General features: G+C 38.9%; 1 protein-coding gene across 2 annotated transcripts in view; it reads right to left on the reverse strand.

The window, feature by feature from the left end:
- The window catches only part of DMD (dystrophin), a 4,179,683-nt gene that overhangs the window by 1,668,243 nt on the left and 2,488,000 nt on the right, over window positions 1-23,440 (reverse strand). For both annotated transcript variants that reach the window (XM_069757653.1, XM_069757654.1), the window contains one exon: window positions 3,444-3,619. In XM_069757653.1, the coding sequence (XP_069613754.1) occupies window positions 3,444-3,619 (176 nt within the window). The remainder of the gene's footprint in view (window positions 1-3,443; window positions 3,620-23,440) is intronic.

Consider the following 23,440-nt stretch of genomic DNA (forward strand, 5'->3'; position numbering starts at 1 on the left):
TCCCTCCACTGGCTCCCAATTCCCCAACGTATCCAGTTCAAACTACTAACACTGATCCACAAAGCCATCCACACCCTGTCCCCTCCCTATATCTCTGAATTAATCTCCCACTATCTTCCCTCACGTAATCTTCGATCCTCCCAAGAACTCTCCCAAGAACTCCTACTTTACTCCACACTTATTCGTTCCTCACACAACCACCTCCAAGATTTCTCCCGAATATCGCCCATCCTCTGGAACTTCTTGCCTCAACACGTCCCATTATCCACCACCCTCGGATCCTTCAGATGGAACCTGAAAACCCATCTCTTCAGGAAAGACTACAGCCTGCAATACCCATTCTGCTGCTTCACCACTGCCAGAGCTGCCGCGTCACCACTGCCAGAGTTGCCGCCTCACCAATGCCAGAGCTGCCGCCTCACCACCACCGGAGCTGCTGCACCCCGACCTTCTTTCTCCTCCCCATTATCCCATAGAATGTAAGTCCGCAAGGACAGGGTCCTCTCCCCTCTGTACCAGTCTGTCATTGTAAATTTGTTTACTGTAAACAATATCTATAATCCTGTATGTAACCCCTTTTCTCATGTACAGCACCATGGAATTAATGGTGCTATATACATAAATAATAATAATAATAATGATAATTATTATTATTATTGCATTGTTTCATCCCATTAGATGACTGATTTACTGAATTCTTCAGCAGTTTCCCTTCCATTATGCTCTCTTATTCCCTAAATTTCAGAGTGTAGCCTAGATGTTTTGATTACTTGCATACCTTGCTCATATAAATCTGATGTATTTCTGTTCTACTGATTTATGCAGCACACAACAGAAGTGGCAGGAGAGCTGTGAATCCAGCACAAGGGTGAGATAAACACTAACTAGAGAGCATAAGGTCTGTGTTTGTTGGTTTGTCTTTCACTCTGCTCCTCTCCACTCCTCACCCCTCCCATAGATGTCAATGGGTATCTTTAACTGATCCCTTAGTCAACTGCCAGTTTGCTTCATCTTGAGCGTGACAGATTTGAGCAGTTTGTAGAGTAAATGATGACTCCATCAGACTTGGTGAATGAGAAGTGCCTTATATGTGGAGAAAAATGCCTATTTCTCAGACAAGTTATTAACAAAGTTTATTATATTCGCTTGTACTTAGGTTTTTAAGCACTGAAAATCAATGACTAGGTCAAAGTATGAAGTGCATGAGTGATTATCGCATGCAATTTATTTTAGGAACAGCATATACACACAGAATAAAACATATTTTGTCTTATTATAACATATTGCAATTAAAACTGTAATAAATATCTAGATAATTCTTTACAATTTATCTAATTTTCCCCACCTTTTTCCAAACCTCAGATCACACATGTCTATATGTAAGTCGATTGGCTACAGCAGGAGCCCACTTGTACTTGTTTTAGAACAATTGGAAACCAGGGTCCCTAAATTCTGCTCCCTAGTGAAGCCATGTCAGTTAGTTTTGTCTGATAGTTTAGAATGAAAATTTTTTTTATGAAATTTACCTCTGGTGCTAAACAAGATAGACAAGCTTTGTGTCCATGCTTATCTCCTGTTTTCTGAATATTTAGGTTAGTTATGTCTTTTCTCTATAGAAATCAATGTGGTAAAGCAAAACAATACCCTAAAGCAATATGTAATTTATAATGAACAAATCAATGAAACAACATAAAATATACAGCTTAAACACATGGAAAACTAGCAAAAATATGCACAGTTCAATGCTAGTTAATAAAGGGACATTCCATAATATTCCATAACAAAAAACGTAAAATAATTCTGTGTTAACCCTATGGTCTGTTTTGTAACTGTTTAGGCATAAACTAATCAATTTTAATCTTTATCTATTTCAGTTGAATTAGTCTAATGGATTGTAAATATGAAGCAAAGAAGAATATACTAGACTCAAGATTAGAGATGAGCGAATCTGTTTGGTTACCCGCTTATTCGGCAAGCTATAGCGCTTACCAAATAAGCTGCAGAGTGAACCTGGCTTCCTGGATCACGTCGGGTTCCCTCTGGCCAGCGTGATCCATGTATCCGGGTTCCCTCTGCAGCTTATTCGGTAAGCGCTATAGCTTGCCGAATAAGAAGGGACCCGAACATATTCGCTCATCTCTACTCACGATAAACCGAGAAATAAATCTGATATGAGATAGTTTAGACTTGTTCTACAAATGTCATGGAAAGTTTGATCACATGATTTATGGTATAAATGACATTTTTATTTCAGGATTAACAAATAAGAAATCATTTACAAATGGTCTAGCTCTAAAAGTCATTTTCCAATAAACCATGATTAAAAAAAAGTGTGCAAATATCATTTGTAATCCCGCAGCATGCACAAAGATTTAATACTTTCATGGGAGTGAATACTTGCACAGGCATGGAAAGTAACATGGATTAATAGCTGCCTAGACAGAGAAAATCTATTGACTGACATATTTATTTACCTGCATTAGTCTATATTTTTCATCAGTTTTAAATTTTATTGTGTTATTTAGGAAATTATATCATTAAAGACGTCATCAAAAGGTTCATAGAGCTCAAAGTATAGATTACAGATGAGCAAATCTACCGAAGTTTGCTCCAGGCAGATTCACTTGAACGTCTGACAGATTTGATTCAGTCTGAATGCAGTTAAATTTGCACTGAAAAGAGGGTTATTATCTCTCCAGACCCCACAGCATAATAAATAGAAGGTTCGCAAAGGGTCAAAAAAATAGCAAAAGATTATGCTCACTTTATTCTGCCACCTCAGCCCCCTGCCTGGTCCTCCCTCTTGTTTTGGAACAGTGTTCGGATTGGTCAGATCTGGTATTTAGCCTCACACAGTCATGTAGGAAGCAACATATCAATGATGTGAGCTGACCCATGTGGTTACAAGGGGATGCCGCATGTCAATAACCATGTGAGGACCCGTCAGAGACTGGAGATCGAGACCAAAGACAAATCTAAGGTTGAATCCAGAAGCCAATTCGAAGACCGAAAGACCAGATTCAAAGAAAGCAAAGGAATAAAAGGTGAGCAGCAGTGGCAGGACATCTGAGGGATAAGCCTAAGATGGGTGAGTAATCAATTATATTTTAACCCCTTTTTGACCTATAATAAAGCCCAGAAGAATGGCTGCATTTTGCTGCTGGATTCTAGAAAATCAAATTTATCAAAAAGTTTGGATTTTCACATATTTGAAATTTTCAGGAAAATGTGCAATAAATTTGATCTTTTTTTTTACAAAACTGTCCACTCATGTCTAGCATTCATGATAAGTAAGAACGAGGTACAATACATTTATTTGCCAGGAAGTAAGGAGAGCCTACTTTGGGCATTGAATGCCAACAATACAGTAAATATATAAATATACTGTCATGGCCAAAAGTGGTGGCACCTCTGAAAAACTCTTGCATATATAGAGTACTCACCTTCTTCTTCTCTCTTGAAGCTTCCTGTTGATTGTATTCCAGCGAGAATTTAAGGTATCCAAATTATCTTTAATACAAGCAGCGTCAGCAGTTGAGGACTGCTCAATAATCTCTCCGCCAGATACATTCAGTGCTTTCACAACAGCTAGCTGCTCTGCTATGCCATCTTCAAGTGCCTGAGGATAGAAATATATACATTTTAAACATCATAGAATAACGACTTACACAATTACCAAACATTGTCAAAATATATGTAACGTATTTGTTGAAATCTTGAATTTGATATTTGTTTTATCACTGCTAGAAATTGAATTTAAATATGCTTTAAGCTATAAGAGAAATATATTAAAGCCTGCTCTCAACTTTCAGGTATTACAAAAATTCTACAATTTTAAAGCACGCAGTTTTGGCACAGATATTTGCAAATATTTACTTTTTTTTGCAATTTTCCCATCACTGTTCAAAAATAAGAAAAAATTCAGGTGAAGTTTAGCAAAAGGTGGCACAGATTACACTCGACAGATTTAATTTGCTTCAATTCATGGTGTTGCACAAATTTAGATCTAATTTTACTAGAGCTCTAAGGGTATGTTTCCATGGGCATAATCTCTGCGCTTTGGACGCAGCGAATACCCCACTCCACCCAAAGCGCCGCCCCTTGTTGTACCCACGGTGATTCCGAATGTGTTCATTGAACACATGCGGAATCACCGCATCGTATTCATAGACTGGATTATTTATATCGCAGAGATGGAGCATCTCCGCAAGATAAATAGACATGCTGCAGTCTGGAGAGACGCGCCACATGTCCGGTTATGCAGGGCCGCTGGATGTGGCCTTATACGCATAGTGGAGATGGGATTTCATGAAATCCCCTCCACTATGCTGTAACATCTGGACGCTGTGGATTTAATGTTGTGGCTGTACGCAGCATCCAATCCGTAGCATAAACTCAAGCAATACGCCCATGGAAACATACCCTCACAGGTAGAGCTTCACCAAATTTCTGAGTAATGTGCTGGTTTAAGTATGGCATATAAAACAACAATCTAATTAAATTTGCTTCTATGCATGTTGCAGCACCAGGGCAATTGAATATGGTAACATCTCAAAAATGCTGACTCTAAGGCCTCTTTTCCACTTGTGAGAAAAAAAACGGTCCGATTTACGGACCGAAAAAACGGATGTAACGTATGCGATTGTCATGCAAGTGTCATGCAATTTTTTTTATCGCAACATCCGTATTGCTGTCCGATTTTAACGCACCGGTGTCCTTTGAAAAGCCGGCAATTCAGTGCGGTGTACAGTAAAATCACACTGACAGGTTAGATTAGAGTAGATATATACACATAGAATAGGTATATATACATATATATATATATGTCAGGGAGACACCTATATATATTTATTTATATTTAATGCAGTGCTAGATAGCTTAAAAGCCAGTAATTCAATTGCCGACTTTTGCTATCTCCTTCACAAACCCGACATGATATGAGACATGGTTTACATACAGTAAACCATCTCATATCCCCTTTTTTTGCATATTCCACACTACTAATGTTAGTAGTGTATATGTGCAAAATTTGGCCGCTCTAGCTATTAAATTTAAGGGTTAAATCGGGGAAAAAATTGGCGTGGGCTCCCGCGCAATTTTCTCCGCCAGAGTGGTAAAGCCAGTGACTGAGGGCAGATATTAATAGCCTGGAGAGGGTCCATGGTTATTGGCCCCCCATGGCTAAAAACATCTGCCCCCAGCCACCCTAGAAAAGGCACATCTGGAAGATGCGCCTATTCTGGCACTTGGCCACTCTCTTCCCATTCCTGTGTAGCAGTGGGATATGGGGAAATGAAGGGTTAATGTCACTTTGCTATTGTAAGGTGACATTAAGCCAGATTAATAATGGAGAGGCGGCAATTATGAACTTTTCAGAATGAACTCGAGCCTGGGAACTTTTCAGAATATTTTCCCACGCTTGAGTTCATATGAGGACAACCAGCAGAGGGCACCTCACTGCAACTGAAGGTAACTACAGGTCATTGACCTACATTCCATTCATTCCCCGGGGTTTAACAGCCACGAGCACAGCTGCATTAGCAGAGCTCCTGGGTGTAAAATTACTTAACCCCTTCAGATGGATTTATAGCATGGGACGAGACTGATCATCGGAAGGTATGGTAAATTGTTGATTTTTTATTTTACCTTTGTTACAGAACGAGGGTCTTCAGGTGGATTAAGAGTCTAATAAAATATTAAAACAACCTGTGTCATTCATTAAAAGACTTTGTAATAATGTGTGTGTGTTTTTTAACCATTTCATACAATTGAATTAATAATGGATAGGTGTCATAATTGACGCCTCTACATTATTAATCTGGCTTAATGTCACCTTACAATAGCAATGTGACATTAACCCTTCATTACCCCATATCCCGCTACACGGGAATGGGAAGAGAGTGGCCAAGTGCCAGAATAAGCGCATCTTCCAGATGTGCCTTTCCTGGGGTGGCTGGGGGCAGATGTTTTTATCCAGGGGGGCCAATAACCATGGACTCTCTCCAGGCTATTAATATCTGCCCTCAGTCACTGGCTTTACCACTCTGGCGGAGAAAATTGCGCGGGAGCCCACGCCAATTTTTTCCACGATTTAACCCTTAAATTTAATAGCTAGAGTGCCCAAATTTTGCACATACACACTACTAACATTAGTAGTGTGGAATATGCAAAAAAAGGGGGATATGAGATGGTTTACTGTATGTAAACCATGTCTCATATCATGTCAGGTTTGTGAAGGAAATAGCAAAAGCCGGCAATTGAATTACCGGCTTTTAAGCTATCTAGCGCTGCATTAAATATAAATATATATATATAGGTGTCTCCCTGACATATATATATATATATATATGTATATATACCTATTCTATGTGTATATATCTAAAAATAGCTAAGGTGTGGAGAAGAACTTGCCATGTCTATATCCTCAGGATAAATATGGGAATAGCTATGGAGGATACCCACTAAATTAAAACATAACCTTTAATAAATATAAATAAAAACTCGGATCCTAACACAACACATATATAAACAAAACACACATGCTCAGGTGAACCAGTGCTCGAGATAAAAAAATTGGAAAAGTCTTACCAATTTAGACGGACACATGGAAATCCCTCAAATTCCATGAGGGTGGTGGTTCCAAATGCTATGGGCCAAGGGTAGGGAAAGATACACTGTCACTATCTTCCCTGTGAACCCTTTGAAGAGCTCCTGTCCTGACAAGGACAGGTCTCAAGTGAGCCCTGCTATGGGAACCCACCAACCAAAATATAGCCCTAAATGTCTCTCTTCTCCCTACGCGTATCAACTCCAATGGGGGAGCATCATCAGGGGAGTTATGCAATTAAGGAGATGCCAATAGGTTCCCTCTGTGGTCCAAGGCAGGACAGTCCATAAAAGTCCATATAAGTCCGTATGAGTCCGTGTCAGATGGGTCCAGCAGCATGATGCTCCCCCATTGGAGTTGATACGCGTAGGGAGAAGAGAGACATTTAGGGCTATATTTTGGTTGGTGGGTTCCCATAGCAGGGCTCACTTGGGGCCTGTCCTTGTCAGGACAGGAGCTCTTCAAAGGGTTCACAGGGAAGACAGTGGCAGTGTATCTTTCCCTACCCTTGGCCCATAGCATTTGGAACCACCACCCTCATGGAATTTGAGGGATTTCCATGTGTCCGTCTAAATTGGTAAGACTGATCCAATTTTTTTTATCTCGAGCACTGGTTCACCTGAGCACGTGTGTTTTGTTTATATATGTGTTGTGTTAGGATCCGAGTTTTTATTTATATTTATTAAAGGTTATGTTTTAATTTAGTGGGTATCCTCCATAGCTATTCCCATGTGTATATATCTACTCTAATCTAACCTGTCAGTATGATTTTACTGTACACCGCACTGAATTGCCGGCTTTTCGAAGGACACCGGTGCGTTAAAATCGGACAGCACTCGCATGGTGTGAGTGCTGTGCATTTTTTTTCTTTAACCCATTGACTTGCATTGGCGAGTCTCATCTGAGAATCGCAGCAATACGCAGCAAGCTGCGATTTTTTTCTCAGTCCGATTTTGGCTGAGAAAAAAAATCGCAAATGGAATGTCACCTATTGAATAACATTGGTCCGAGTGCAATCCGATTTTTTATCGGATTGCACTCGTCCGTTTTCCTCGCAAGTGGAAAAGAGGCCTTAGAAGGATGAACAATAAAGTCTTTATGCAGTACGGAATATTTTTTTTTTTTACTATGAGTCAAACTAACAGGCAGGTAGTTATCTACAGAAATTACCTGCATGTTCTAGCTGGTGCTGGCTCAGAGGTCCTGCCAGCGATTCAGCTGCTCCAGGTCAAAAGATCAGCTCTTCCTCTTCTGTGCATCTGTCTCAACAAGGAGTGACTGCCAACATAATGCTAATTGGCCACCAACTTCGTACAGTTATGCAGTGGGAAGCCAGCTGTCAATCAGCATGACATAGGCAGTTACACCCTGTCAACAAAGCAAAACGGAAGAGAAGCCGCTGCCCTGTCAATGTGACTTTAGCGGAAACAACAGAATCTTCATCAGCAAAGATCTGCGCTGGGCAGAGCAGGCTTGTAGTTATCAGCTACCTGCCTGTTAGTTCTTAGGCCCACAAAAAAATATATAGTTTTAAATAACACCTTTAACCCCTTAGTGACAGAGCCAATTTGGTACTTAATGACCAGGCCAATTTTTGCAATTCTGACCACTGTCACTTTATGAGGTTATAACTCTGGAACGCTTCAACGGATCCCGCTGATTCTGAGATTGTTTTTTCGTGACATATTGTACTTCATGATAGTGGTAACATTTCTTCGATATTACTTGCGATTATTTATGAAAAAAACGGAAATATGGCGAAAATTTTTAAAATTTTGCAATTTTCAAACTTTGTATTTTTATGCCCTTAAATCAGAGAGATATGTCACAAAAAAATAGTTAATAAATAACATTTCCCACATGTCTACTTTACATCAGCACAATTTTGGAAACAAATTTTTTTTTTTTAGGGAGTTATAAGGGTTAAAAGTTGACCAGCAATTTCTCATTTTTACAACACCATTTTTTTTTAGGGACCACATCACATTTGAAGTCATTTTGAGGGGTCTATATGATAGAAAATAATGAAGTGTGACACCATTCTAAAAACTACACCCCTCAAGGTTCTCAAAACCACATTCAAGAAGTTTATTAAGCCTTTACGTGCTTCACAGGAACTGAAACAATGTGGAAGGAAAAAATGAACATTTAACTTTTTTTTGCAAACATCTTAATTCAGAACCATTTTTTTTATTTTCACAAGTGTAAAAACAGAAATGTAACCATAAATTTTGTTATGCAATTTCTCCTGAATACGCCAATACCCCATATGTGGGGGTAAACCACTGTTAGGGCGCACCGCAGAACTTAGAAGTGAAGGAGCGCCGTTTTACTTTTTCAATGTAGAATTGGCTGGAATTGAGATTGGACGCCATGTCGCGTTTGGAGAGCCCCTGATGTGCCTAAACAGTGGAAACCCCCCACAAGTGACACCATTTTGGAAACTAGACCCCTTAAGGAACTTATCTAGATGTGTGGCGAGCACTTTGAACCCCCATGTGCTTCACAGAAGTTTATAACGTAGAGTCATGAAAAAAAAAATCGCATTTTTTCTACAAAAATGATCTTTTTGCCCACAAATTTTTATTTTCACAAGGGTAACAGGAGAAATTAGACCACTAAAGTTGTTGTGCAATTTCTCCTGAGTACGTTGATACCCAATATGTGGGGGTAAACCACTGTTTGGGCGCACCGCAGAGCTTGGAAGAGAAAGAGTACCGTTTTACTTTTTCAATGTAGAATTGGCTGGAATTGAGATTGGACGCCATGTCGCGTTTGGAGAGCCCCTGATGTGCCTAAACAGTAGAAATCCCCCACAAGTGACCCCATTTTGGAAACTAGACCCCCCCATGGAACTTATCTAGATGTGTGGTGAGAACCTTGAATGCCCAAGTGCTTCACAGAAGTTTATAATGCAGAGCCGTGAAAATAAAAAATATTTTTTTTTCCACAAAAAAGATTTTTTAGCCCCCAAGTTTTTATTTTCACAAGGGTAACAAGAGAAATTGGACCCCAAAAGTTGTTGTCCAATTTGTCCTGAGTATGCTGGTACCCCATATGTGGGGGTAAACCACTGTTTGGGCGCACGGCAGAGCTCGGAAGGAAGGAGCGCCGTTTTGGAATGCAGACTTTGATAGAATGGTCTGCGGGTATTATGTTGCGTTTGCAGAGCCCCTGATGTACCTAACCAGTAGAAACCCTCCACAAGTGACCCCATTTTTGGAAACTAGACCCCCCAAGGAACTTATCTAGATGTGTGGTGAGAACTTTGAATGCCCAAGTGCTTCACAGAAGTTTAGAATGCAGAGTCGTGAAAATAAAAAATATTTTTTTTCCCACAAAAAAGATATTGTAGCCCCCAAGTTTTTATTTTCACAAGGGTAACAGGAGAAATTGGACTGCAATAGTTGTTGTCCAATTTATCCCGAGTACGCTGATGTGCTATATGTGGGGGTAAACCACTGTTTGGGCGCACGGCAGAGCTCGGAAGGGAAGGAGCGCCTTTTTGGAATGCAGACTTTGATAGAATGGTCTATGGGCATTATGTTGCGATTGCAGAGCCCCTGATGTACCTAAACTGTAGTAACCACCCACAAGTGACCCAATTTTGGAAACTAGACCCCCCAAGGAACTTATCTAGATGTGTGGTGAGAACTTTGAATGCCCAAGTGCTTCACAGAAGTTTAGAATGCAGAGTCGTGAAAATAAAAAATATTTTTTTTCCACAAAGAAGATATTGTAGCCCCCAAGTTTTTATTTTCACAAGGGTAACAGGAGAAATTGGACTGCAATAGTTGTTGTCCAATTTATCCCGAGTACGCTGATGCGCCATATGTGGGGGTAAACCACTGTTTGGGCGCTTGGCAGAGCTCGGAAGGGAAGGAGCGCCTTTTTGGAATGCAGACTTTGATAGAATGGTCTGTGGGCATTATGTTGCGATTGCAGAGCCCCTGATATACCTAAACTGTAGTAACCCCCCACAAGTGACCCCATTTTGGAAACTAGACCCCCCAAGGAACTTATATAGATGTGTGGTGAGAACTTTGAATACCCAAGTGCTTCACAGAAGTTTAGAATGCAGAGTCGTGAAAATAAAAAATATTTTTTTTTCACAAAAAAGATTTTGTAGCCCCCAAGTTTTTATTTTCACAAGGGTAACAAGAGAAATTGGACCCCAGAAGTTGTTGTCCAATTTATCCCGAGTACGCTGATGCCCCATATGTGGGGGTAACCCACTGTTTGGGCGCACGGCAGAGCTCAGAAGGGAGGGAGCACCATTTGACTTTTTGAGCGCTAAATTGGCTGTCGTGTTTGGAGACCCCCTGATGTACCTAAACAGTGGAAACCCCCCAATTCTAGCTCCAACCCTAACCCCAACACACCCCTAACCCTAATCCCAACCTGATCCATAATGATAATCACTAACCCTAACCATAATCACAACCCTTACCCCAAAACAACCCTAATGTCAACCCTAACCATAACCCTAATCAAAACCCTAAATCCAACACACCCCTAATCCTAATCTCAACCCTAACCTCAAACATAACCCTAATCCCAATACACCCCTAATCACAACCCTAACCTTAACCCTAATCCCAAACCTAACCCTAATCCCAAGCGTAACCCTAATGCCAACCCTAACCCTAATACCAACCCTAATCCAAACCCTAACCCTAATCCCAGCTCTAACCCTAACTTTAGCCCCAACCCTAGCCCTAACTTTAGCCCCAACCCTAACCCTAGCCCTAAGGCTACTTTCACACTTGCGTCGTTTGGCATTCCGTCGCAATCCGTCGTTTTGGACAAGAAACGGATCCTGCAAATGTGCCCGCAGGATGCGTTTTTTGCCCATAGACTTGTATTGCCGACGGATCGTGACGGATGGCCACACGTCGCGTCCGTCGTGCACTGGATCAGTTGTGTTTTGGCGGAGCGTCGGCACAAAAAAACGTTCAATGAAACGTTTTTTTGTACGTCGCATCCGCCATTTCTGACCGCGCATGCGTGGCCGTAACTCCGCCCCCTCCTCCCCAGGACATAGATTGGGCAGCGGATGCGTTGAAAAACTACAGCTGCTGCCCACGTTGTGCACAATTTTCACAACGTGCGTCGGTATGTCGGGCCGATGCATTGCGACGGCCCCGTACCGACGTAAGTGTGAAAGAAGCCTAACCCTAAATTTAGCCCCAACCCTAACCCTAAATTTAGCCCCAACCCTAACCCTAAATTTAGCCCCAACCCTAGCCCTAACCCTAGCCCTAACCCTAGCCCTAACCCTAGCCCTAACCCTAGCCCTACCCCTAACCCTACCCCTAACCCTACCCCTAACCCTACCCCTAACCCTAACCCTACCCCTAACCCTAACCCTACCCCTAACCCTACCCCTAACCCTAACCCTACCCCTACCCCTAACCCTACCCCTAACCCTACCCCTAACCCTAACCCTACCCCTAACCCTAATTTTAGCCCCAACTGCTGTTCTCCTGCCGGCCGGCAGATGGAGACAGATGGCGGGCGCACTGGGCATGCGTCCACCATGTTCTTCTGCCGGCGGCCAGGAGGAGCAGCAAGAGGATCCAGGGACCTAGGTGAGTATGCTAGGGTCCCCGAATCCCCCTATTTCTCTGTCCTCTGATGTGCGATCACATCAGAGGACAGAGAATTACACTTTACTTTTTTTTTTTTTTTGCGGTCGCCGGTAAACAGTTAATTACCGGCGATCGCAAAACAGGGGTCGGTAATACCGACCCCGATCATGCTCTTTGGGGTCTCGGCTACCCCCGGCAGCCGAGACCCCAAAGATTCTCCCGATGCCGGCCGGCGGGCGCACTGCGCATGCGCCCGCCATTTTGAAGATGGCGGCGCCCACCGGGAGACACGAGGAGCATCGGGGGAGCTAAGTGAGTATTGGGGGGCCACCTGGGACCCCTTTTCTCTGTCCTCCGATGTGCGATCACATCGGAGGACAGAGAAATTAAAAAGAGATCGCTTTTTTTTTTTTTGCGATCGCCGGTAAACGGTTAATTACCGGCGATCGCAAATGCGGGGTGGGTTAAAAACCCCCCGAATCATGTTCTCTGGGGTCTCGGCTACCCTCGGCAGCCGAGACCCCGGAGAAAATCGGCCTCTGGGGGGCGCTATTGACTTTTTCCACAGCGCCGTTAATTAACGGCGCTGTGGTTTAAGTACCCTTAGCGGCCGCCGTTAAAAGGCGTATCGGCGGTCGCTAAGGGGTTAAAACTTGTGACATAAATACACAGTTTAGTGGGAATGTAACTTCCACATACCACCATACATGTTTGGCACACATCATAAGCAGCAGGTTTCAGCTGGTATCAGAGCCAGTTTATGTGCTTAATGGGGATCTGAACGTTTGCAAAGGTCCCTTTCTCTGTCACCTCATCAGCTCACCTAAACTGTGAAAATGTGATAGTGGGGACAGCTTGTTGCTATGACATGATTTTCTTATTACGTCTGTTAGTAGTAGACTTATTAGGATGCGTGTCGGTTTTACTGTACACTCGCTGTCATAATATACTGCAATTCAAAAGTATGAATGTGGAAGATAGATTGATGGATAATAGATAGATAGATAGATAGATAGATAGATAGATAGATCTAAAGATAGATAATAGATATATACATAGATAGATAGATAGATAGATAGATAGATAGATAGATAGATAGATAGCAAAGAACTGGAACAGCACATTATATATTAATCATGGGTGCAAGGCCTCCAAAACAAATATCAGTTTGTAGTATTATTTTTTAGTTAGATAGATAAATTGTTAAGATAGATAGAAAAAAAAATTGTGAAAAAAAATTGTGAAAAAAATATTTTTAAGAAGTATAATTCATATTGAATATTTATTTGTCTGTGATTTCACATGGCCTAGATTCATGTACATGTGCTGCTGTGTTCTTTTTTTATCTATATTGCAGTTTGCAGCTTGCACATGTTCACATTGGGAGTGCTGGTTGGGTTTTTTTCTCTATTTAGTTATTGGATGTTGGCTGCATCCAGACTGATCTTGCACTCCTTCCATTGACCTGGCAGGGGGCGGTAATCAACTCTACCTGCCCATATATTGTAGGTTTAGCCCAGAGTGACATGTTTTGTCCATAGTTGTAGGCTGGTGGCCCAAAAGTGGCATGTATGGTAGAGTAGGGCCCATTAGAAGGAGATCACCTTGCCGTGGTTGATGGGCACACATGAATTGGCCAATTTATGCGCTAAGAATCTTCATTGAATCTATTACTGTAATTATGAAAAAAAAATTTGAAAAAAATATGTGAAAAAAATATTTTTGAGAAGTATAATTCATATTGAATATTTGTCTGTGTTTTCACATGGCCTAGATTCATGTACATGTGCTGCTGTGTTCTTTTTTATCTAGATAGATAGATAGATAATAGATAGATAATAGATATATACATAGATAGATAGATCTATGGATAGATAGATATGTGATAGATATATAGATAGATAGATAGATAGATAGATAGATAGATAGATAGATAGATAGATAGATAGCAAAGAACTGGAACAGCACAGTATATATTAATCATGGGTGCAAGCCCCCCCAAACAAATATCAGTTTTTAGTATTGTTTTTTGCTAGATAGATAGATAGATAGATAGATATTAGATAGATAGATAGATGATAGATAGATAGATAATAGATAGATAGATAGATAGATAGATATTAGATAGATAGATAGATAGATAGATAGATGGATAGATATTAGATAGATAGATAGATATTAGATAGATAGATAGATAGATAGATAGATAGATAGATAGATAGATAGATAGATAGATAGATATTAGATAGATAGATAGATATTAGATAGATAGATAGATAGATAGATGGATAGATAGATAGATAGATAGATAGATAGATAGATAGATAGATAGATAGATAGATAGATAGATGATAGATAGTGTAGATATTTAACTCCTGGGGAGAAAAGCTATACTACTTTTGATAATATGTAAATACTATGGTTGCAGGACTACATGTCTCCATTTTATAATAAAGTATGTATTGTGTATTGAGCTAGACATGACTATTTTAGATTAAGAAAGAATACATTGAAGGATAAGTGTGTAACTGGAGATTGCAGGGCATGGAATTCTAAACATGTACAATATCTTTTTTTAATCCACTGCTAGAGCATTTGATTCACAATCAGCCACAGCTTGACAGGACAGAAATATCCTTCTGCTGGTTGAACATTAGGAATCAAAGAGTCTTTTTTGAAATTCTGTCAACTAGCACACTGTGATTTGTATGCCCTCGGGATATGTTCTAAAATATTTTCTGAGGGAGATTCCAAAACAACTACTAAAGAGCAGTCCAGCAGCTTGTGAAGTAATAAAGAAATCATGATGGACTGCAGATACTATCAGATCCTGCCAAAGTACAATATAAAAGTGACAAAAGCAGCTCCGCCAATTTTGTATGTACTTATTTCTTTTCTTACAACATCAACCCCTTACCACAAAGGACACTAATAAATAGCATAATAGCTTACAAACTATGAAAGCTGTTGTATCATAAGTCCATTTGAAGCCACTTTTATATAGTAGTCCAGTCTATTTTCTTAAGTAATATGGAATGTTGTTATTGCTTTAATAAATCTAAAATAAAAATGAATCATTTTAGAAAATCTTCCAAAAAAGCTATTTTCTAGGACACAATACAGCTTCTTTGCAGGCTATATACTGTAGCACTGGTGACTGACTACAAAGAAACCCAGAGTGCAGACTTATCTTACAGATATGAGTTACTTTCTCACGACTGTTTCTTTTCCTCCTTGGAGTGTGATATGACTTCAAATTCAGACTACCCAATGTTTATAGAAAGACTCTACTCATGTAGACATATAATTCTCCATAGGAGCTATTTGCAAAACATTGCAGAGTGTTAATTAGTGACATAAAAGTTCTTTCCTTGCCAAAAAAATATGTACTATATATATATATATATATATATATATATATATATATATAAAATAAAGGGAACACTTACACAACTGAATATAATTCCAAGTAATTCAAACTTCTGTGAAATCAAACTGTCCACTTGTGAAGCAAAACTCTTTGACAATCAATTTCACATGCTGTTGTGCAAATGGAATAGACAACACATGGAAATTATTGGCAATTATCAAGACACACTTGTGATGAAACCTCCACCAGGGGGAGCTGGTGAGGGAAGAGAGGTTAAACATTAAGCGAAGTAACACAGAGCTCAGGCACAGGTGTCACAGGTAATGGGAGAAGTCAGACAAGCCTAAAGTCATAAACAAGAATATAAGCGTGGTACAGAAGGGGCGAGCAGGGAAAAGTCGGGGACATCCTTCAACCCTCAGTGCCCACCCACTCTACCTGCACAGCATAATCCTGAGACTCCTATACAGTCTCAAGATGGATAGTTCAACATTTAGACATACAGCACAATGCTATTCAGGCACAAATGCCTCAAATCATCATAATTTTGTACACAAGTCTTGAAATGCACACTGGAGTAAGATGCAGAAAATTAATTGCTAAATCCATCAAGTGCATCTTTAAATTGCAAGAAATATTCACTAATCAGTGACAATAGTTATTTTTCCTTGTATCTCAGCCATCTTTTGGGGTGACAATTTTGATGAATTTGTCAGGTGCACCCTTCAACGCCCCATCCTGACTAAGATCTACCCATTTTTTAAAAAGTTGGTGGAGCTGGCTGGAAGTGATATAAAGCACCAAAAGTCGCAAACATTTTACAACATTACAAACAGTTTTACACCAGAAAACTTGTGTAAACTTCCTGAAAAAAAGGCCCATACAGTTTTTATCAGACTCATTGATAGTTTAGATCTGTGAATATTCTACATCATGAAACATCTGAAACCTGTCACCCAGTTAAAATATCTTTTTCTGGACTTTTAGGAACTCATTACTTTAAAAAAAAAAAAAGAAATATGTAGATAATAATGTTTAGATTAAAAATTTAGTGCATTAAAAGTTAATTGCAATTTGATTTTAAAAATGCGCTGATTCTTGCTTTACATAGTAAAACTATCAGTAAGATCATTTACAATCAATGTTGCACAAAAGTTGTTGAATTACAATTTTATATCTAATATATCTATTGCAGCAGAAGATGAATGTATGATGTTCTACTGCTGTAATAATTTCTAAAGAGCATAGAATTTAATATAAAATATCACATTTTTGATATGTGATGTCAATCTGCAATACTGGGTGTTTCCTGTTCCTGTTCCTGTTTCCTAATACTGGGTAATAGCCAGTGCCAGTGGGGCAGTACTATCTGCATTAAACTCTCTGGTCCACCTCTTACACACACACACACACACACACACACACACACACACACACACACACACACACACACGTATATATATATATATATATATATATATATATAGTTTACTTAATACATGTGTATACTGTATGTGAGAGCTTATACTCATGTATAATGTGTTTAAAGTTGTCAGTGTGAGTGTGGAAGTCTCCATTCATTAAGGGGTGATAGGGGTGATGACAGAGGGGATCCCTCAAAAATATATGGGTGACTGGGGGCCTCCTTCCCACTACACCTATATTAACCCTCACGCCTTTATCCACTCTGTAAATACTGATTGTCTACAAAAAAGGAAAATTATACAATTTGGTCCATGTTGCTGATCAAATTCACCAATGCAAGTCAATGGCCCAGAAAAGAAATAAAGTCAGATAACACACATATGTCCATATTTTACAGTTTAACTTTTTCATACTAGGTCGATAAGGAATGTGTGAAGATGGTTCTGGGTCTAATGCTGCTTAACACCAGGCAGATCCCACTGTGTTACTATGCTGACATCTCCCTGTAACTGCGGGCACCGCAGCAAGGTCTGATCACCCACAGTTTAACTATTTAAATGCTGCTGTTAATGTCTGATAGCGGCATTTAAATGACGAGTGCACATCAGCTCTGATTGGCTACTGTGATAAAACCAATGGCCCTCATATCTGCCATTTGGGACATCCTGTGAAGCTCAGCCACAGACTGAGCTCTACAGGAGAACCTTGATATGTTTATAACATAAATACAGAAATATTGCAGTATATAGTATAAGCATTTGGACAATCACAGATTTAAGTTCCCTAAGTAAAAATTTGAAAAATTTAAAAAATTAGAAATAGAAACATTCACATTACACTCCATAAAAAATAAAAACATAATTAAAATAAAAATATCTGTTAGTGCCGTGTCCAAAAGTATCAGCGATCAGGTTAATCCTTTTTTTATTGTTAGACCGGGCGATTCTGAACGCGGCAATACCAAATATGTGTATATTTGATTTTTTTATTGTTTTATTTTGAATGGGGCGAAAGGGGGGTGATATACACTTTTTTTTTATTTTTTCATATTTTTTTAAACATTTTTTTTACTTTTGCCATGCTTCAATAGCCTCCATGGGAGGCTAGAAGCTGGCACATCTCGATCGCCTCTGCTACATAGGAGTGAAGCTCAGATCGCTCCTATGTAGTAGAATTGTTGCATTGCTATGAGCGCCGACCACAGGGTGGTGCTCATAGCAATCCGGCATCAACAACCATAGAGGTCTCAATGAGACCTCTGGTTGTTATGCCGAAGCATCTCTGACCCCCAATCATATGACAAGTGTCAGCTATGCGCTCATTTCCGGCCCGATGGCCAGAAGCGCTAGTTAAATGCAGCTGCCAGCATTTGACAGCAGCATTTAACTAGTTAATAGCAGTGGGTGAATCGCGATTCCACCTGCCCCGCTATTGCAGGCACATGTTAGCTGTTCAAAACAGCTGACATGTCCCTGCTTGATGCGGGCTCATAACTGGAGCCCGCATCAAAGCAGGGGATCTGACCTAAGAAGTACTATCCCATCCGAGGTCAGAAAGGGGTTAAAACATGACATATCAAAAAGAGACAAAAAAATGCAGAGCCAAAAAGAGATAAAAACGCATTTAAATAAATGCATGGATAAGATTCAGATTTGCATTTGTTTCATTAGAAATTGTGAAAAAAAATGATTTTACCATTGATTTTTGGGGTTTTGTTTGCACATTTATAATGACCTGGCAATGATCCTCCAGTCCAAGTATTTTTTGTATATTTTGCAAAATATTGCAGGAATATAGTGACATTTACATTCTCATGTGAAGCTCAGAGAAAGACCATAGAATGACCAACATGCCAAAGATGGGGAACTATAGCAAGTCCGGGCTGTCAAAGTAATCCATTGGCACCTGCAATCATGACCACATGGGGGTTTGGGTGTCAATTTAAATGCCAATGGCTGACATCTAAATTCTTGCTAGCAGCATCCAAATGATTAAACAACAGCAATCAGACCCAATTCCAAATGCTCATATTACAGGCCGATGCTATCTTTTTAACACAGCCTGCATCTGATTGGTTCAAAGCTGGCTCAGCTCCAGAGCCCTCTATGTATAAGTTCTCAGTAATTTAAAGTTAGTCCTGGAAGGTTGGGGGGATTAGCAATTGGGCTCAGTAATGGGTGATTGAGTTGTGAGCAGAGCCAATGAGGTTAATGGATAACTATAGCTTTGTTTTTAGCATTTTTCAAGATGTTATATTGTATTTTACAACATACAAAACCCATTTAAAGTTTTGTGGTTTTCTCAAACAATTTGTATGTTATGACCTGATGGATGGTAATCAATTTGGGAACCCAGAGGAAGGATCATTATATATAGATGTTTTAAATGACATTTAATTGAAATAGGTTGTTTCATGACAATAGCCCTTGGCCATTTTAGAATTTATGGATGTCATATGAGATCAATTATTTGAGCACATCACTAAATTTGGTGGAATGAACCCATCCAGGAATGACAAGGTCATCCATTCATTTAAATGGCTGGTAAGTAATAAGCATATAGCTGTCGCAAAATAAGTATATACTGTAGCCTGACATGGGTTTAAGGAGTAGCCTGACTTCTGGGAATCAACTGATTATTGGGGAAACTTAATTTGTAAAACGATTCATATCCATGAGAAAACTCTTATGTCAAAGGGTTAGTTATTAAAACAGTTTTACTCAAGCATGAAAAGTAGATACTAAGGCCCTGTTTCATAATTTGTGGGGGTTTAAGTCACTCTCCTTTTTTTGTCTTGTGGTTTTGTTGCCGCTTTTGGTGAAAAAAAAGAGCAATGAATTGGGTGCAAACAAAAAAGGCTCAAAACACACAAAACTAGACAGAAAAAGGCTCAAAGGCACTGATGAATCGGGGCCTAAACATTTTGTCACAAATCAAAGATGAAGCAGCAGATCACAGTCTGTTCATTACATTCATTACAATCTTTTATAATGTTCAAAAAATGTAAAAAAAAAAGTACTGCATTGAAAGTAATGCTAAAACTTGATGGAAAAAAAGAGCTTTGTTAGAATGAAATTGCTTTGTAAGGTCAATTCAGCACAGACTCAGAATTATACAGAATATAAGCAAAGAACTGAAATGTTGCTGTTAACAAAAGAGATATAATACACACCTCAAGAGCATCATTTAAGAATTCCCTTTTTGTTTTTCATTATTAATATACAACTTCCATTAGTGTGCGGCGACTGACGAGAGCGTCAATTTTAATCCAGTAAAAAAATTCAATTGAAATCTGCATTGAAGACCCTTGAATCACAATGAGAGCTGGATCTGCAATTTTACCAGGCAGTTTAGAAGTACAATACCGTATTGTTTAACGCTGTGTGAGATTTTTTTTTTCCGTCTTTGTAAATTTACAAAAATTGTTACTTTTCCTTGGGGTTTACGTGTCTTAGGAGTGCAAGTCCGGATAAGAAATTAGCACCATCTGAGAACTTAATTAGGGGAATAATCATTCTTATTTGATAGAACATTAGTGTTTCTGTGGATACCTTACCAGATTAATTTAAAAGTGGCAATAATGTCAATAGCGTCAATAGAGTAGACTTGTTATTGTGGAGCATGGGAATTGTGGAGGTAAATAATAGCTTTCTTTTTAACAGTATGCATAATCGTCTTCTCAGGGAAATTCATATGCAAGCTCTATTTTCCATTTCATGTATGAAAACGATTTCATGCAAACAAGAGATAAGAGAATACATAAAAAAGATGATCATTGAAACAATTTCACAACCACAGCATAGGTTATCTTTTCTGTCGTATTGCCTTTTTCACTGAAATATTAATTATAGATCTGAACAATTAAGAGTTTTCTTCAATCCCTATTTTCTAGTGTGAAAGTGGTTTTCTATAATGCCTTACAGCATGTAATAAGTCTATTCATAGCCCCAAACAATCCAGTACATGGTAGACCAACATATATCTCTCAAGTTTACCTTCCCATTTATTTAACAAAACAGCAAGTGAGGCCATATATTGCACTTACAATATTTAGCTATGTCCATTAATGTATGATTACACTAGCAATGTTGCCTGTTTAGTGAGAGAATTTAAAGCCCAATATAAAAATTTAGAGCCTAATTTCGGAACTATGACTCAAAGCAATGCATAATGACTGACTCCATAGCTTTCTGTAATGGATAACATATTTTTTTAAGATTTTGACCGTAACTGCAACAGGGTCTCTGAAAAAAGCCTTCAATGAAGATGTCAACAAAGTAAATTGACTTGAGAGTTAGGCTGGATTCACATACATCTGTTACATCTTGCTTAGCTTTTGAACCTGACCCAACTCAATGAATCATCACTGACGCAAAAATAAATCAGTTGCCATCAGATGTTTTGCCACTATTTATTTCTATGGCCTGGAGTTGGATCCAAACTTTACATGAAATGCTGAGATCCATTCCCTAGACTTGCACCTGCACCTGTTCAATGCGACTACATATGATGTGTGATAAAACCATAAGCAAACCAGACCAGAAATGCAGCTCATATCTCCTTTTTAAAAATTATTGACCTACATATATTATTGACTCAAGAGGTACAAGAAGAGCAGAAGGACATCCAACAAAAATCAATAGCTAGAAGCTTGAAAACATCTTTTTTTGTTAGTCAAAATTAAAATTTACCATGGTATGTAGAAATTAAAGCTTTGGTATCTTTTAAAAATCTAGAAAAGCAGGTTAAAAGCCATAGAAAGTATTTAGCATTAATTAGTTTAGCTTCATAAAAATGTTAGGATGAGAGAAAATCTCGAAATATATATTTAGCAGAATCTCAAAATTGAGAGAATAAAGATTGGTCTTATCTAAGGATATTGTGCTCTTAATTCTTAAAATTAAGTAGATCCCATTGAAAGCAAGAAGCAGCCAAAAGTTTTGTCCTACCATGTAAGAAATCAAATATTGGTCCACAATTGGCAGAAATTCAACTCAAAATAAATAAAATGATAAAGTTCCAAATGTATAGATCAGATTAAATCACTAAATCAACAAGACATTTGCACATATGTAGTGCCCCAAAAGTAAAATGTAATTTTAATATCACCTTTAGGGTATGTGCACACGTTCAGGTTTTTTGGCGTTTTTTTCACGATAAAAACGCGATAAAAATGCATTACAAACTGCAGACATATGCATCCAATCATTTAGAATGCATTCTGCAATTTTTGTGCACATGATGCGTTTTTTTCCACAAAAAAATGCACTGCAGTAAAAAAAGCAGCATGTTCATTCATTTTGTGGATTTTTTGCTTTTATCCTGCTATTCTATGCATTGGGAAAAAACGCAAAAAAAAGCACAAAAAAGCGCAAAAAATGCATCAAAAACGCGAAAAAACGCATGCAGATTTCTGGCAGAAATGTCCGGTTTTTGTCATGAAATTTCTGCTAGAAAATCCTGACGTGTGCACATACCCTTAAAATATGAGATATTAACCCCTTCATGACCTTAGGTATTTTTGTTTTTGAGTTTTCGATTTTTGCTCCCTTTCTTCCCAGAGCCATAACTTTTTTATTTTTCTGTCAATATGGCCATGTAAGGGCTTGTTTTTTGCAGGACGAGTTGCACTTTTGAACTACACCATTGGTTTTAACATATCATGTACTGGAAAATGGGAAAAAAAATCCAAGTGCGGTGAAATTGCAAAAAAAGTGCAATTCCACAATGGGTTTTTTGTTTTCTGTTTTTTTTACTGTGCTCACTAAATGCTAAAACTGACCTGCCAATGAGATTCTCCAGGTAATTACGAGTTCAAAGACACCAAAGATGTCTAGGTTCTTTTCTATCTAAGTGGTGAAAAAGTTTGTAAAAAAAATGCACCATTTTCCGATACCAATAGGGCCTCTATTTTTTATGATCTTGGGTTAGGTGAGGGTTTATATTTTGCGTATTTTGAGCTGATGTTTTTAAAGATACCATTTTGGGGCAGATACAAACTTTTGATCACCCTTTATTGCATTTTAATACAATGACGTGGCGACTAAAAAAACGTAATTCTTGCATTTTGACTTTTTTTCTTGTTATGCCGTTTAGCAATCGGGTTAATTTTTATTATATTGATAGATCGAGCGATTCTAAAAGTGGTGATACCAAATATGTGTATGTTTGTTTTTTTATTGTTTTATTTTGAATGGGGCAAAAGGGGGGTGATTTGAACTTTTATACATTTAAAAAAATATATTTTTAAAAACTATTTTTTTACTTTTGGCAAGCTTCAATAGTCTCCATGGGAGACTAGAAGCTGCCATAACTCGATTGCCTCTGCTCCATATAGGCGATAATCAGATCACCTGAATGTAGCAGAATTCCTGAATTGCTATGAGCATCGACCACCAGGCGGTGCGCATAGCAATCCAGCAGTGACAACCATAGAGATTTGATGGA

Source organism: Ranitomeya imitator, chromosome 3 (assembly GCF_032444005.1).
Source record: "Ranitomeya imitator isolate aRanImi1 chromosome 3, aRanImi1.pri, whole genome shotgun sequence".
In the NCBI taxonomy this organism is placed as follows: Eukaryota; Metazoa; Chordata; class Amphibia; order Anura; family Dendrobatidae; genus Ranitomeya; species Ranitomeya imitator.